The 14,296-nt window shown below is 39.7% G+C and overlaps 1 protein-coding gene across 2 annotated transcripts in view; it reads left to right on the plus strand.

Annotated features, from left to right (window-relative positions):
• Positions 1-14,296, plus strand: part of LOC137599637 (teneurin-3-like) — a 221,358-nt gene that overhangs the window by 116,493 nt on the left and 90,569 nt on the right. For both annotated transcript variants that reach the window (XM_068320595.1, XM_068320596.1), the window contains one exon: positions 13,964-14,231. In XM_068320595.1, the coding sequence (XP_068176696.1) occupies positions 13,964-14,231 (268 nt within the window). The remainder of the gene's footprint in view (positions 1-13,963; positions 14,232-14,296) is intronic.

Here is a 14,296-nt window from a genome sequence, read left to right on the forward strand (position 1 = left end):
ATACAGTAGGTAGGTAGGTGGTGGACAACAGACAGTTTGATAGAATCTGACATCTTTCACTTTTGCTCATTTCCCCATCCTTTTATAAAATGACATTCTTTAATTTCTTTCAAAATACCATTACAGCCCGCCCTCATTTCTCGCAGTTAATGCGTTCCAGGAACCGCACGCGATTAACGAATTCCGTGATGCAGCGACAAACTATTTATCTCATTATTTACAGTAATGTAAACGTTTATGACCCTCCCCTTACTGATATTAAACCACGTTCTATCTGAATTACCTTTGCCGACACTCTTATTGACTGTTTAAAGCAATTTTGTGTCTCACGGAAGTCCGTGACTCATGAAACGTGATGCATTTCCGGATGCAGTCAGCCAATAGATTCCATGTACGGTATCACATGACTGTCACCCAAAACCAGTAATGAGGTGAAGTTGCGAGCATAGATGTGCGAGGGCGCACTGTATTAGCCTCACAAAAGCATGTTTGTGCTCACCCATCCACCTCAACCATTTTATTAAATCTTTTTTTGAACTTGCCACTAGTGCCTGCCAGCCTGCCACTTGTGCTGTGGCAGGCTACTGATGGGATACTCCTGAAGCTGGCTGACAGTCACTCTCACCATCTTCTTCAAATTCTTTCTTTTCATTATCTTCCAAAGATTCTCTCTTCTAAAACCATTTCTAAGCCCTTTTGAGTAGATAAACCTTTCACCATCTTGATGGATTATGAAGAGCCACACAGGCAAAGCTATTTATTTGTTGTGTCCCGCCCCCAATTTGCAGCTGGGAAATAGTGTGAGAAATATAGAATTGTTCTCACTATAGAGGATAAAGCATACTCACCCAGTATTTTCAATTTCCTTTTATTACCCTCTTCTCCAGTGGACCAAAATACTACATACACAATATTGTCGAGGAGCATCCACACTGCACACTCATTCAAAATGTGTACTTTCATATGTGCTTCACAGAAATCGATCCAAGGCCAATGAGTCTCAGGTTGAGGTGATGAAAAATTGCGACTTTTTCTTTCAGTAAACATTGAAAAAGGATCTCACAGATCTGAACAGCATGAAAGGGATAACATGACTTTGTCATTTTGTATTCAAATTACCATTGCCTCCAGTTTTCTGCTATACCTTATAACAACATACATTATTAAAAGCACACCACATATAGGGGTAGTTTGCTGAGGACATTGTACCAAGGGAAAAAATCACTTAGATTTTTATGGGTCCCTGTTTTGTATTGTCAGCCTAATGACGAACTTCTGTTTTTACCCATCTGCTGTGCTTGTAAACCTCTATCACAGTATTCAGTGTTCAGCCAGAGCGTTTTCCATCCAGCAATTTCCAGAACTGTGTTTAACTGATTGTAATTTAGATTCATCTGTACAACATTTAATTAATCTGGCAATATGTCTGTGTAGGTTCTCAGTTCTCCATGCCATGGTTATACAAAGCTTTTTAAATCAATCAGTTACTGACAAAGCCTCTTGAAAGAGAGGCAAAACATTTTCAAGAAAATTTCTTAAAGTCTAGTGGATTGATTTAAACAGCTCTGGATTATCTGGCAATAGTCAGTCTGAGACTCAACTGAATATAGTGAAGTTAATTTGAAGAGATTGTTGACAAGAAAACATTAAAATATCATAATATAAAATAAACAGTATGGGAGGATGGAACAAAAAAAAGTCTTGATGGCAAACAGAACATAACATAGAAATAACATTGAAGTATAAAATAGAAAAAGCAAAAGAAGGCCCAGTGGTTGAGTGCAGAACAGTTTTACATATTAATGACTTGGCCGGAGCGAGAGAGTAAAAGGACAGATAGAGAGAAAGAAAGAGGGTATCGAGAGCTGCTTTGGCAGGAGAAAATGAATTAGAGAATAAGGGTGAGAGCGACAGAGAAGAAAGGGAGGGCAAATGAGGGTTCATTTCATTGGTGCCGTACTAAGAAGAGAGACAATTGAAGGACTTCTAAGATGACTGCAGCTGCCTTTACTAAATAACAGAAGAGAAGACAGGAAAGATAAGTAAGAGAGTGGTGCAGAGCTTTATAAAATTTGAGGTGAAAATCAATCTGAAGCGACCTGAGGCAGAGGATTATTGTGTCTTCTTTTACTCCTGCTGAAAGGCAAGACAAGGCAAGTTTAAATAGGTAACAGCACAACTGTGCATGGTCTGTCATAATTTATAACCATCCAGCAAATCGCTTAAAACCGACTGGTTGGTGGACATTTATCAGCGTAGGTAAAGGTTACAAGTGTGCTGAACATCGAGTTGCAACTCATTACATATTTTTATTATTAATGGGAAAGCACAGCCCGCCTCCATGGGTCTCCCAGGAGCAATCCCAGTTAGACACTGGGAGTTTAACTTGAACACAGTTGGTTATATATCAAGTTTTATTTCCATTTCAATGTTTTATCTGAGTTTACTGACAAATTCCAGTTCAGCCTTTCTCGATCTCAGTAGAGCACACTCTGGATATAGTGGATCTAAGCCCAGTGGGTCTCGTTCATTCACCTCCAGTACACATCTCCACTACAAGGTTAGAATAGGGACTGACATATGGGCAGACGAAACTAATTGGTATACAAAGAGGTAATCCTGATTTTCTGCTTTTTGTATCTGGATGTCATGGTTCATTGGATATAGATATTGTTCTGCTGAAAACAAAAAACAAAAAAAAAGCCTACAATATTTAAGGCAACAGTTTAAGCTAACAATCAATCATTGATAGAGTTGAGATATACACATGGTTTGCATACATTCTGTATTGGTCTGTTTTTCATATTGTGAAGACCCAGTGGCCAGGTTCAGCTGTTATTGGTCCAGCTGTCTTTTGAAGGATTTTCTGGAGATACTATTGAATTTCATTCCAAACAGAGCATTCTTAATGACAAATTGCCTACGAAACAGGATATCAGTTATTTTTCCAAGTCATTACATGTCTGGAAGTGATGAAGAGTTGTTTTCTGCTTATTTTTCAAACTCTCAAAAGTTTCATCTCCAACCTGTTCTTGCCTGCTATGTTTTTTTGGGATTCATGTGTCAGAATACACAAAATACATCAAATACGTTGGAATCATGTTGTTCACTTGAAACTACAGCTTTTGAAATTCTGACCCACTGTTAATGTGTTGGTTTAGTAAGAAAATTTATCAGCAAAAATACAATTAAGTTACTATAAATGTGTAATGTGGCAGTACTTTCTTACTTTAATAAGATATAGGCGTGTGAAGTCTGTGGGGAGTCCTTCCCAGGCTTAAGAGGATTATTGTGACGGTGACCCTGATATTAAAAGTGTCTTGGTGTACAAACAGCAGGTCAGTTTGGCTGACTTGCTATTGTATAAACACCATGACTTGTTACCTTTCTCCTGTTGTTCTTGTTTTTTGCCCATCTTTGCTACATTCCTTTGTGCTTCCATTTCATGCTTTCTGTCTCACTTCCTGCACTTTGCCATAACACATTCACACGTCACTTTTTGTATCTTCTTCTCTCAAAAGGTGACCTGCAGTGTCGATAAGGCAGCCATGAAACCACAATTTTATAGTCCATACACACACACACACACACACACACACACACACACACACACACACACACACACACACACATACACACACACACACACACACACACACACACACACACACACACACACACACACACACGCCTAAATAGAAAAGTATGGTGTTACTGCAGATATGGTTTTAATTTTAAACCGGTTTAGGGAAACCAACATCAGCGGTTTTTCCACTCATGTTCCATATTAACTTCTGTTCATTACCAAAGTTTACAACATTCCTGTCCAATCCTAGCAAGAAACATCTGTGCTTTAGTTCAGTTTCACATGCTCCAGAGATCTCACAGCTCTAAGCGGGTTTTTTTTAGTAATTCTGTCCTTTATATTATTTCTGTGTTTACAAGGCAAGGCTATGGGATGGAGAGTTTGTTGATGTCTGAGGAAAGTGACTTATATGAATGTCTCTCAATATTTTGAAGACCTTATAAGTTTAAATTCAGTATCCTAAATGGCCAGAACTAAAAAAAAAAAAGTCCCTGGGAATAGAGGTGAAATATCTTCAAAATTAAAACAGAAGTCAAGCTAGTTCTAATAAACCATAGAATAAGGTGCAGTACCAAAGTATCCTGCCGGAGAAAGAATGTAGTCTTTTAAAATATCTACAGTCTCTACTTTCTTAATAACTTCTGAGAGTGTTAGATATTTTTGAGGCACAGTAAATGAACGCTGGCTCATAAATTCTTCCTGATGTGGTTTCAAGCAACCAGTGCACCAGGAGCAGAGCAGGCCCTGATGGTATGTGAAGGAAAAGCGCAATGGAGTTTAATACTCCCTAATTTAATCACAAGTCTTGCTCCAGAGTTTTGAAAACGCAGAGGAAGACCATCTATAAGAGAACTTTTGGCAGCTGTTTTGCCTCTAAAAAAAAGTGAGCCCACAGAAAAATCTAGACCACTGCACCAGAGCCACGGTTAATATTCCTGATCTTTGTCGCAATGTAATCCCAACCCCAATGGAGTTGTCTAAGCTTCAGAAAATACCAGCACCCTTCCATGTCTCTTTTCCTGTATTTTCTACGCATTTCATTGTGGGTCATTGAGCAGCAAGGTGCACTCTCCACCTATGTAGACCACAAATGCAGCCAATGCCTGCTTCACTCTCCTCTCTTTGGTAGGAGTCCAGAGGTGAAATGAGTTTTCATGCTTCAAAAACCACAAGTCTTAACTCTTTCAACTATGTCAATGAGTCTTTTACTATATCCAGGATCTGTTCTCTAGTCGCTTTTCTACTTGAAACCTCTTACTCCTGCCCTCTATCTTAGCTTGATCTCAGCAAATTGCATACAACTGACCAGGCAATGTCATTTTGCATGTAATCACAATATGTGTTCTTGTTGCTTTGCATGTATTATTTATTGCCACTTAACTCTTCTTATGTCAATTCATCCACAAGGGTCAGAGAGAGTTTTCAGGTTGTAATGTTTAAAGAAGAAGAAATCCCACACACGAAGGAGGCTGGATTGGAGGATGAATTAGAAAAAGGCAGGATTTTCACCACTGAGACCAGTGTTTTTTTTCCAGTGTCAACATGGGGAGATTTACAGTGATGTCACACATCCACGGATTTTTCCACAGCTACAATATTTTGGATATGCTGAGGATGAAGTAGCAAAAGAGAGAGAGAGAGAGAGAGAGAGAGAGAGAGAGAGAGAGAGAGAGAGAGAGAGAGAGCACACATAGTGATGATTTCCAATACAGCTACACACAATAGATTCTGTAGGCCATGATCCAAACAGTGGTGAAGTCTTTCGCCCTAGTCATTTGCTACTATCGATCAAACAGGGAGAAGATGCCATAGTTCAGCATACCCACTGTAATCACAACGCAGAGCTTCAGTTGGAGAAAAGACAGTCAGTCTTTCACAGGATCACACAATACCTATATTTAGGGACATATCTTTTATCACAGATATTTGTTTTCATGTTGCATGAGCTACCTCACTTATGTAACATAACAAAAACTCAGTTTGTGTCAAAACATGATACTGCACCGGCTTCAATCTGATCAATGTTAAATAATACACAAAAAAGACACAAAATGCATGGAATGAGAAGTTTCTCTTTTTCTTTTAGTCTCTTGTTTTCCTCTCTTTGCAGTCTGTGCTGTTCTCTGTTCACGTTTGCTAAACTTCCATCACTATTGGAATTGCTTCTTATACTTTTTAATTGACTTCCTGTGTTGCATCCCATATTTTCATTTTTTCCCTGCTTTTATTGTTTGAGTTCAGTTCAGAATTGCCAGCCTTAGTGCTTTGTCAGACCCTTGTATTGTATGTTTTTACATTTGTGGGCTTTTGTTTTTATTACCTCCCATTACAAATTCCACATTTCTGACCTTTGTTGCTGATTGTCAATATTTCTCCCTCGCAAACACACTAAAGAAGTAAAGAAGTAATCGGAATCTGCTCTGACAGAAAAATAGTAAAAGTATATTTTTAAACCATAGCTACAATCATAATTATCTCTTTAATGTATATCATTTTTATTCTATATATTGTCACCGCATTGTTCCTCATGAATCCGCTGCTCGGGCATTGGTCTAATCCTCCTCTCTAGTACCCTGGAATAGACTTTTCCTGGGAGGCTGAGGAGTGTGATCCCCCTATAGTTGGAACACGCCTTCCTGTCCCCCTTTTTGAAAAGAGAGACCACTGCCCCGGTCTGCCAATCCAAAGGTACAGTCTCCAACTGCCATGCGATGTCATAGAGATGTGTCACTGAACACTGGACCAGCTCTAAACTCTCCATCAAGTGCTGGAGGGTTCATGGGATTTTGCCCAACAAGTCCACATGTGTTTTGTGGATCTGGAGAAGGCATTCGATCTTGTCCCTTGTGGAATCTTGTGGGGAGTGCTTCGGGAGTATGGGGTTCAGGGACCCTGTATGAGCTTAGTTCGCATTGCTGGCAGTAAGTTAGACCTGTTCCAGGTGCATGTTAGACTTCGGCAGGGCTACCCTCTATTACCAGATCCGGAGGGAGTCCGGTTTGGGGACCAAACAATTTCATCTCTGCTTTTTGCGGACAGTGTTTTCCTGTTGTCCTCATCAAACTTGGACCTTCAGCATGCACTGGGACAGTTTGCAGCTGAGTGTGACTCAGGTGGGATGAGGATCAACAGTTCTAAATCCGAGGCCATGGTTCTCGACCAGAAAAGGGTGGTGTGCCCTCTTCAGGTCGGTGGAGAGTCTTTTCCCCAAGTGGAGGAGTTTAAGTATCTTGGGGTCTTGTTCATGAGTGAGGGAAGGATGGCGCATGAGATTGTCAGTTGGAATGGTGCAGCTTCTGCAGTCATGCAGTCGCTGTACATGTCTGTCATGGGGGAAAAGGAGCTGAGTCGCAAGACGAAGCTCTCGATTTACCGGTCGATCTACATTTCTACTCTCACCTATGGTTGTGAGCTTTGGGTCATGACCAAAAGGACAAAATCCCGGATACAAGTGGCTGAAATGAGTTTCCTCCGTTGAGTGGCTGGGCCTTAGAGATAGAGTGAGGAGCTCAGTCACCAGGGAGGAGCTCAGGGTAGAGCCGATGCTCCTCCGCCCTAAACGGAGCCAGCTGAGGTGGCTGGAGCATTTGTTCCAGATGCCTTCTGGACGCCTCCCTGGGAAGGTGTTCCGGGCATTTCCTACCAGGAGGAGATCTCGGAGAAGGCCTAGAACACGCTGTCTCTTGGCTGGCCTGGGACACCTTCGGATCCCCCTGGAGGAGCTGGAGGAGGGGTCTGGGGAGAGCTAAGTATGGGCATCCCTCCTGAGACTGTTGCCCCCACGACCTGACCTCGGATAAGTGGTTGCAGATGGATGGATGGCTGGATGGATAGATATAAATTGAGTCACAAAGACAGTGCAATTATAGTAGATATAGAAATGGGATCTATTTGTTCTTTCATTTCGTCATGTATACAGTTTCAAAACAATAATTCCAAAATATTTTCAAAATTTTTTTCACAAAGGTTTATGCAAAAAACAACCAAAGTACAAAAGATGTACCTTTTTTATTTTGGCTTTTGATTTTTCTATTAAGCTATTTTCATGGTTACAAATTGCATTTTGTCTCATTCTGTGAGTGGGAGTATGACTCACAACTTGTCAACATTTTTCATTTAACTTTTGCACACATATCCACACATATCCTGGGAAATTCCTTTTCTTTAATTTTTGATATGTTTATTTTGAAAATTGGACTTTGTGATATGTGATTAACAGGAAAGTCTTGATTATCTTCCTTACAGCTTTCTTTAATCCACAAGTGGGGCAGGGGGATCCTCTGTATTTCATGCAAGTTTCTTTTTTAATAAGCAACCAAAGGATCCATTTATAGAGCTCCTTTGTACAACTAAGTATCAAACTCTAAATCTGACAAAAAGAACAAAACTCTGAAAAAACTGACAATAGAAATCTGTCTTTTGTCATGGTTTATAAGAGAGTGACAGCAAGAGGGAAGGCAGTGATGCAGAAAGAGCTTAAGTGTTCAGAACCCAAGGAACAGTCGACATCTAGACTTACATAGATGGACACAGTGAAGCCAGTAATCACTCTGCATTTGATCCATAACCTCTGCCTTAAAGCAACCTCACCTCACTGCTCCATTGAGATGTCTATTTACTGAGCACACATCAGTCCATAACGCTGCTGGAGTACTATGTGTGTGTATAACGGTATAGTCACATAGTGAATGCAAGTTTTCAATTGTTGGGGAGTGTAAAACCACGCTTTTGGATTTACACTCTGGGGGGTCATGGGGGGATACCCCCTACGGGGTGTCCAGTTTTTTAGAAAATGGGGTTGTTTTCCTGCATTCTGGTGCATTCTGAGGGCAAAATCTTCTGTTCAGTTTACCTACAAAAATGCACTAAAGTCAACAGTTCAAGCTTAACTTTATTTATTTCTATCCTACTTTATGCAGGTACAGTAAAAATTTGAGATTCAGCAATTGAAGACTTGCATTCATTAAGTGAAGATACAGTCATGCAAAATATTACGCATGTTTACTTGTAAATTTTACTTAGACTAGAAGACATTTTAACTTTGACTTACTTTGATTTTGATAAATTTGATTCTTGGTATTACTCAATGTTTACTTGTAAGTTTTACTTGGACTAGAAGACATTTTAGCTTAGACAACATCATTGGTATGCCATAGTTGAGTTTTTTTTGTTTTTTAATTCGATAATATGATTTTTCTTTTCAATTTAAAAAGGGAAATAAAATAGCAAACGAGGTGAATACACATTTACATGCATTGCTGGTTATTCCTGCCGGTCATAGAGATCAAAAGTCTAAGACGACAAAAAAGTATTGATAACATCTTTCATTTACCTTCTAATCGGTCTGTAACCACTCCTAACCCCTCTCAGCATTCACCATTTGCTGTTCAATTAGAATTTTAACGCAAAATCTACTATAAAACACTCCATTCTCATTTTCTTTCGATCGATCATCCTCGCCTTGTCGTACATCAATTCGCGGGTTTAGCTTGTAAAACAAGAATCCTGTTTTTTTTTTTATTGGATGAAAGTAGGTCTTGACCCAAGTGCATATTTAATGATCAGGAACGTTCGGGTCACTTTGGCTATTCCGTTGGCATGCGGAAGTAGCCGCATGCTGTTGTTTACTTATGTTATCACTCAGGGATTTTCGCGAGTCGAAAAAAGTTGTAAGTTTTAGCCTTTTTTTCCTAAAAATAAGAACGCCACTGTGGCTACACAGGCTAAAAACCTTGTAGCCATATGGAATTTACTCCACCTATGGCCACTTCGCCTATGGCGAAGTGGCGAATGGCTAGTGCAAGCCCAGCTTAATTTTTGGTCTTGAAGCCTACCAATGTACCCCTGAGAGAGCTCATTATAACCGTGTAATATGACAACACTCCCAACAATGATGCAGTCAAATTCTCCCAATTATCGGGATTTTCCCCTATTGATCTAATGTAAACTCATGCCCTTGATATTGGTACTGTGACAGACACTGTAAATAATATCATTATTTTAATACCAATCTCACATTACAGAGATGGTCTGAGTTGGTTAAGAGTTGATTTGTGCCTGATGGCCATAAAGAATATGTGTGCCCTCATTTCTTTGCTCATACACTGATCTGCTTTCGGCTGAACAAACGATTATTGATGTCTCCACCACCAATTCAATGTGCTCACTGAGCTGAAGAGCTGCTCACAAAGGTTCATAGAATACACTACAAAAAAATGGATAACTCCATATTGTACGTTGGCCTACTGTCATCATACAAACATGTACATTGGTTGTAAAAAGAACATGCAGATTCAAGAAAGAAATGTCTTGTCCCATCTGAGATTCAGACGACCAATAAGACCTGAAGCTTACCACATTTTGAATAAGTGAATGAAAATGTACGTATTCCACATTTGACCAATTTAAGCTTCTACCACATGAGGTGCTGTGAACAATAGTAGGGGATATACTGTATTTTCATATTTATTCTCTGCGGTTAGGTTTGGGTTATGGCTAAGTCAAATAAAAAGCACATGGCAATTCACTTCTGACTAAATACCTCTTAAATATTACTTTGAATGAAAAGGATGACTGACAAATACATGTGTGTGTGTGTGGGGGGGGGGGGGGGGTCTACTGCAGAATGTGAATGGTAAATTATTTGGATCCATTATTTGTGTCTGCATTGCAAGTTGTTGGCAGGAAAGGCCGCAGTCCCCTTACTTTAACTGAGGGAGTTGGAATTACTTAGAAACATCATTTAACCAAATACCAATTTAACCAAATTGGTATTTTAACCAAATATGCACTCACCCTTCTTTGGCTGATATTGAAAGATGATGGTGCAAAATGGCAAATTGTGTGAAAGAGGACCTACTTGATCTCTAGAGACTTAAAAGACTCAATTCTAAGATAATGAAAACAGTCTATCTGTCAGGGAGAATGATGCCATTCAGTTGGTGAACCTCCTCCTTCCATACTGACAGTCACACATGCACTGCAGTAAAACTGCAGAGAAAGACCTTCTCTGGTTTTACATCTCTTATAAATTAATCATCATGACGTGAGCTCTCCCGTCTAATTTATCCTTACCGTTGTCATTTTTTTATTCCTCTGCCATATAATGTCCAAGTATATCGCTATCGCTTTGCCATAACTCAAAATGTATTTTTTGTGACACATGGCTTATCCATTGCATATATGCAAGAGTAGTGCTTTTTGATAGTTATGCTTTTGTCAAAGAGGGCAGGTAGGTCTAATGAATTTCTTCTCAGTGGTCTTAAAGTTGCGCATGTAATAAATGATTTCTTCAGTGCACTTATTTCCATGTCTTTAAAGCCAAGTGTATCAAATTTGATGCACTTGACCTTTCAGGATTTTGAGACTTTTATATCAAAAGCTTGATTATTTTCTCCTCAAAAACCTGGTATATACAATCTGATGCATGCATCTACATTTTTCATACAAATAAGTTCCAGATATACCAAAAAATATAAAAATTAAATCTCCTATGTACAAATTTGTCGAAGGTTGCATAAAGACCTTGTTTTCAAAATGTTTTAATTTATTTAATAGTTCAGTTCTTTAAATGGTTAGACACCACTGAACTCTGTGATCTGTGTTTCAGTCAACTAAAATAGAGATCATGTTTATGACATGTCCTGAGAGAGTTTTGTGTACAATATACTATCATGATTTTTTTCCCAGATATTCATATTATAGTTTTGTTTTTGTTTTTATTTTAATGAATGTAATTCCATTTTTCTTTCTGAGTCCTAAACTGAAGGAACTTCTACTTTAGCAAACCATCAAAGAAACTGTTGTTGTAACTGCACTATTATTTCAATCTTTACCAGTCTTAAAAGATTGGATGAAAAGGAAAGACCACATCATACTTGGTACTTGATTCATTCACTATATTACCTGTTACCCATGTTGACCTCAAATTGAGTCAGAAGAGCTTTAAGACATGGATGATGCTTAACTATGAATGTGGTTCACTTCTGGTAACCGGTGTGGTTCACATCTGGTTCACTTCCGATGCCTTCAGAAACGATAGAAGAAGTTGTTAACTCCATTGTTATGCCCCCAAAGAGTACTTTGAAGAGTTGATAAACAAGGAAAATGAGAGAACAAAGACTAAAAGAGGTTGCTGTTGTGGACCAGGAAGTAGCAAAGATTGGTCGCGATGAAGTGAGGAGGGCATTGAAGAGGATGAAGAGTGGAAAGGCAGTTGATCCTGATGATATATCTGTAGAAGTATGGAAGTGTCTAGGAGAGTTGTCAGTAGAGTTTCTGACTGGGTTGTTCAACAGGGTCTTAGATAGTGAGAAGATGCCTGAGGAATGGAGGAGAAGTGTGCTGGTGCCCATTTTTAAGAACAAGGGAGACGTGCAGAGTTGTGGCATCTACAGAGGAATAAAGCTGATGAGCCATACAATGAAGTTATGGGAGAGAGTAGTGGAAGCTAGACTAAGGGCAGAAGTGACCATTTGTGAGCAACAGTATGGTTTCATGCCAAAAAAGAGTACTACAGACGTAATATTTGCTTTGAAGATGTTGATAGAGAAGTAGAGAGAAGGCCAGAGGAAGCTGCATTGTGTTTTTGTAGATCTGGGGAAAGCTTATGATAGGGTGCCCAGAGAGGAACTGTGGTATTGTATGAGGAAGTCTGGAGTGGCAGAGAAGTATGTTAGAGCGTTGCAGGACATGTATGAGGACTGTAAGACAGTGGTGAGGTGTGCTGTAGGTGTGACAGAGGAGTTCAAGGTGGAGGTGGGACTGGATCAGGGATCAGCTCTGAGCCCCTTCTTGTTCGCTATGGTGATGGACAGGCTGACAGACGAGGTTAGACAGTAATCTCCATGGACTATGATGTTTGCAGATGACATTGTGATCTGCAGTGAGAGCAGGGAACAGGTGGAGGAGAAGCTAGAGAAGTGGAGGTTTATCCTTGAAAGGAGAGGAATGAAGGTTAGCCACAGTAAGACAGAGTACATGTGTGTGAATGAGAGGGACCCAGTGGAAGAGTGAGGTTACAAGGAGAAGAGATCAAGAAGGTAGAGGAATTTAAGTACTTATGGTCAACAGTCCAGAGCAATGGAGAGTGTGGAAAAGAGGTGAAGGAGCGTTGGATAATGGATAATGTTGTTGATAATGTCATTATCAAAACATGCAGCTGTTAAATAATCTGAGCAGAAAAAGCATAGGCAAATTAAAAAAAAGAAACAACTCAAGCTAAGTAAACGAAGCAGAACTACTCATTCTTCTGACCAACTGCTGCATCCAAGGCTGGTTGAAGAGCCAGAATTTCTGACCATTTTCATTGTTTTTTTCTTCCATCCAGCCAAAAACACCTGCACCTGAGAACAGAACATAGGATGAACCTTCTAAAAGAGCAAGGGACCTGTAACAGTAATATTCCTCTTCCACAGGGCTGGGTGACATGATTTTAATGGCCATGTTATGAGTGTGTGAGACTTTTGTATTTCACATTATTTGATAAAGATGAACCAATGGCCAAGATTTGCTTAATGTTTAATTTTTATCCCGTCATGAGGAGTTTGTAATTCACATTCCAGACAAAAGTATTAAAAGTTCAGTAATTATTGTACCTGCCCAAACTATTAATAAATAAAGTGGGAGACATTTTAGAAATTGCACAAGTAATAATCAAAGTAGAAATAATGATCATTGGCTGAACTTGAATATCTTGCATACAAATTAGATAACAATAATTTCTTTAAGCCGAAAGCAGTTGTCGCAAGAAAAATGGTGCACTTTTGTCTTTGAAGTTATCTAACTGATCTGTCAATTGCTGAATCACAGAAATATGTGTTTACTCTGACAAACAATTAATGTTTTTGATAGTTTGTCACAGATTTGTGTCTCCAGCTGAGGTGAGGATTGTTTGTGTTTCACTGAGAGATGAAATGAGACCTACAAGTGCAGTCTAATTTTCCCCTGTTAACTGTACAGATGTTTACTCATGAAATTAAGGAGTACTGCACATAATAATGTGTAGTAACGGGAAAATCTTTCTGTGTGTGTCTGTATCTCTGTGTGTTCTCTTGACTGCCATCAAGGGCAGGCAAAGAATATGAAGTATGTGTTGTGCACGATGCCCTCCAAAGCTCATTCACAGATCTTCACCGAGTTTTAACATTCAGGAGCACCATGTGTGTTTGGTGCTTTTAGTTACCAGTGAAAGCTCTAGAACAAAACCTTAACCAAAACGTCTGAAATACAAATATTCTATGAAACAAAATTTTAAAGTAAAATGGGGACAGATTTTTCAATATCTCCCTGATTTTTCAATTAGGCAGGTATTGACAGATGTAATTTGTGTTCGGTGCCGAGCATCCTTCAACCATGTTTCTTCTCTTTCACCGACAGAGCAACTGTCCAATCAGCATGGCTCCACCCTACCTCCAGTACCTCCCCCTCACCGCCGGCAGCCTTCGATTACAGTTCTCAATCAATCCCTGAGTTCTACACATCACGCTGGCCAGTCCCTGAACTTGACTCGGCAGTTAACCCCTCCTACTGGAAGCCCGGCCCCCGTGGCCGGCCAATCACCAGCCGAGCTGCAGACCACGCCGCCCGAAAGCGTCCCGCTGCAAGACAGCTGGGTGCTAGGTAGCAATGTGCCTCTGGAAACAAGGTAAACTGGCTTTATCTTACTTTCCAACAGTTACTTACCAGGCTTTAAAATTGACACTGAAGGGC

Source organism: Antennarius striatus, chromosome 8, assembly GCF_040054535.1.
Source record: "Antennarius striatus isolate MH-2024 chromosome 8, ASM4005453v1, whole genome shotgun sequence".
Lineage (NCBI taxonomy): Eukaryota > Metazoa > Chordata > Actinopteri > Lophiiformes > Antennariidae > Antennarius > Antennarius striatus.